The following is a 3,217-nucleotide window of genomic DNA, read 5'->3' as shown; positions in this document are numbered from 1 at the left end:
AACGCGGGCGCGTGGCCCTTCGCGTCAGCCCCCTCCACCGACACGCTGGCGGGGGCCCAGAGCGAAGGCGAGCCCCCGTCCCGCGCTGTCACCACCACGGTGTAGTCAGAAATGCTCTCTCTGTCCAGGGCGCTGTCCAGCACTAGAGAATAGTAATTTTTAAAGGTAGATACCAGTTTAAAGGGGACATTAGGCTGCAGGGAACAGGTCACTTGTCCATTTTCGCCTTCATCTAGATCAATCACGCTGATAAGAGCGATAATTGTCCCAAGTTTTGCGTCCTCTTTGACAGAAAGCCCGTGCGTTTTGACAGTCAACTGTGGAGCATTGTCATTGGTGTCCACAACTTTGACAAGAACTGTACAGTGACCAGCCAGAGATCAATTTTGAATTTTTGTTGAATGTTAAGAGAAACATCACTACCAAAGGAAAAGACAACTTCGCCATTTACACCTTCGTCAGCATCAGAAGCATTTAATGTGGCCACTAATGTTCCGTTTTCGGTAGTCTCTAATAAGTTAATTCTATACACTGCCTGATCAAACAGTGGGGCGTTATCATTAACATCTAGCACCGTGATCAGCAGCTGAACTGTACCTTCCAGTTCTGGTTTGCCCCCGTCAGTAGCTGTCAATAATAAATGAAGTTCTGGTGTTTCTTCTCTATCCAAAGATTTCTTCAGTTCAAGTGAAAGAGATTTACTGAATTCATCACTTGCCTGTACATCCAAAGAGAAATAATCACTGGGGCTGAGGGTGTATGTTAGAAGAGCGTTGGTACCAACGTCTGCATCAGAAGCGCCCTCTATCGGAAAATGTGAATCCAGCAGTCTAGATTCAGGAATAAATAGTCTTTGTTCTCTGTGTCTGAAAATCGGTGGATTATCATTAATGTCCTTCACCTTCACCTCCACGTGGAAAACCTGCAGCGGCCGGTCCACGATCACCTCCAGGTGGATGCTACACTCCGCGCTCCGCCCGCACAGCTCCTCCCGGTCGATCCGGGAATTCACAAACAAAATGCCGTTCTGCAGATTTACCTCCAGAAGGTCCCCGATGCTTTTGGAATCCAATTGAAACAGGCGGGGCACCAGGTCCTCCAGCTCCAGCCCCAGATCCCGCGCGATGCGTCCCACGAAAGTACCGTGTTTGGCTTCCTCCAGGACCGAGTAGTGGAGCTGGCTGCTTCCTGTTTGCAACCTTGCAAAGAGCAGAAGCCAGAGCAGAATATGCCAGCTCTCTGAGACGTCTCCATTTGAGCACATCATTTCAAATACTGTATCTTTTTCTACTTAAAAAATGCCTCAGCTTCAGAGAAATCACCTCATTTCCTCAGTCCTCTCTGTCTGCGATCGCCATTTTTCAGCATAGGAAGAGGAAAAGAATGGAAAGTCCTCCTAGGCATAGACTGTGTCCGTATTTGTCTTGAATCAGAGAATACCGTGGGAAAGATTGACATCACGTGGCCCAAAGAGTAAGTACAAATCCAACAGAAAACACTCCACTATTATCCTGCAAAACTTTATTTCATTGTCTGAATTGTTTTCATAGTTAATCACTGCTGAAATAGAAGATCCCCTCTCTCCCGGTAGGGCATACTGAGTGAACTGCCCGACTCTGAAAGTTTATTATGATCCGCATGTGGCTTTGTCTTAACTCCACGTAGTTTAAAAATAATGACAAAAACAAAATTACCCTAAAATGTTCAGTTCAACAGAAACTTGCAAGTGGAAAATTCTTCCTTATTTAGAGATTCTGATGGAAGAAAACTCAATGAGTCACCATCCCCAGTGACTCCAGGAGCTTAGAAATCTACTGATGGAAAGGGAGCTTGCTCATGTCTGAAAACAGGAATCAAGGAAAATGAGGGCCCATTTGAGTAGTTTTCTTGGGTAACTTTGTAAATGAAAAATGTTAAAATACTTTAAGAAAAGGTTTTGCTTCAAGATCTTATGTGGTGAGGAGGATATATTCTTTATTTTTCTCTTTTTTACCATTTATATCATCGCTTCCAGAAATGTGTTGCAGTTGTACAGTTATATAGTTTGATCTTTCTTGGCCTTAAAATGATAATTATCAACACAATCAGTATAGTTTGTATTGTGTCTTTTCATAACACACTTTAATTTCATTAGTCTTCACTCTTAGTATTCCAAGTATTTAAAGTTTTCTTTGGAATCCTTCCCTTGCCAAGGTACTACTTAAAGAAAGCTTTCTTGTGAGTTCTACTCTCTTATTCCAAAGTGCAAGTAGATGGATTACATCTGGATTTTAATGTTTCTGAAAGTCTAAAGGCAAAATCATGATATTTTATTGTGCCATCCATTTTTGTATGTCTGTCCTTTTTTCTCATATTCTTACCAGTAGCAGCCTAGGAGCAGCTTTAACTTATTGCTGCTGTTCTTGATTATTGCACTAGCTTCTTAGTTTGTCTTCACACCCGATGTTCCTGAACAGTCTTGATTTACTTCAGGGTATTTGATGGCTCCCAATTACTTCTGAAGAGAGTTCTAATTGCCTACTGTATTACTAAAAGCCACTGTCATATTCAAAAATCAAGAGATTTTTTTCACATTTTTTCTTCATTTAGTCCTTGCATGTTCTACCATGCTTTAACCAAAGTGGACTATGCTATGTTTCCAGTTTGGTTGACATTTTGCTGTCTTCAAATTTGTTTAATTGTTTTTTCTTCACAGCAAAGTCCAATAGTCCCAATATTCTCCCACAGGAAATGTGCCCATTTAAAAAAAACATTGAAAATGCCATGCCTCTTCACGTATTCCTTCAAAAAGTTAAACAGGAAGTAATTTTCTTTTAACACAAATCTCACTATGACTTACATCCTCTGTGCCTGTTAGAATATCTTGCCTTGCATTTTCTGACTCATATTCTTTATTTTACCCCAAACTTTTGAAATGAGTGTGGGTCTTGGAAATTCAGTGATTCCTGACACGCTTAGAGATCTGTAAAGACTTCTTTAATGTTTAATAAACATTAGTGACTATAGTCTGCTAGCTAATAAACCATTATCATTTTTTTAAATAAAATTATTTTATTTAACTTTATTTTAATTTGACCAGAGAGGGACAGAGTGAGATAGGGAGAGAGAAAGCAAGCTGCCAAGTCTGGGATTGGAACTGTGGTTGGCTGGCCATGTGGGAGTCCAGCACCCCTAACTCCCATGCCACCTGCTGGCCCCAGAAAGCATTATCCTTTTT

The 3,217-nt window shown here is 41.2% G+C and overlaps 2 protein-coding genes across 2 annotated transcripts in view; both read right to left on the bottom strand.

Annotated features, from left to right (window-relative positions):
• Window positions 1-1,359, bottom strand: part of LOC102484933 (protocadherin alpha-7) — a 7,717-nt gene extending 6,358 nt beyond the window's left edge. The window contains 2 exon segments of the mRNA XM_027774845.1: window positions 4-379; window positions 382-1,359. Coding sequence (XP_027630646.1) covers window positions 4-379; window positions 382-1,267 — 1,262 coding nt within the window. The 5' untranslated portion in view covers window positions 1,268-1,359.
• The window catches only part of LOC102485356 (protocadherin alpha-8), a 189,439-nt gene that overhangs the window by 172,263 nt on the left and 13,959 nt on the right, over window positions 1-3,217 (bottom strand).

Source organism: Tupaia chinensis, unplaced genomic scaffold (assembly GCF_000334495.1).
Source record: "Tupaia chinensis unplaced genomic scaffold, TupChi_1.0 Scaffold000484_1, whole genome shotgun sequence".
Lineage (NCBI taxonomy): Eukaryota > Metazoa > Chordata > Mammalia > Scandentia > Tupaiidae > Tupaia > Tupaia belangeri.
The sequence above is the reverse complement of the archived record's forward strand: the minus strand, read 5'-3'. Positions and strand labels throughout refer to the sequence as shown.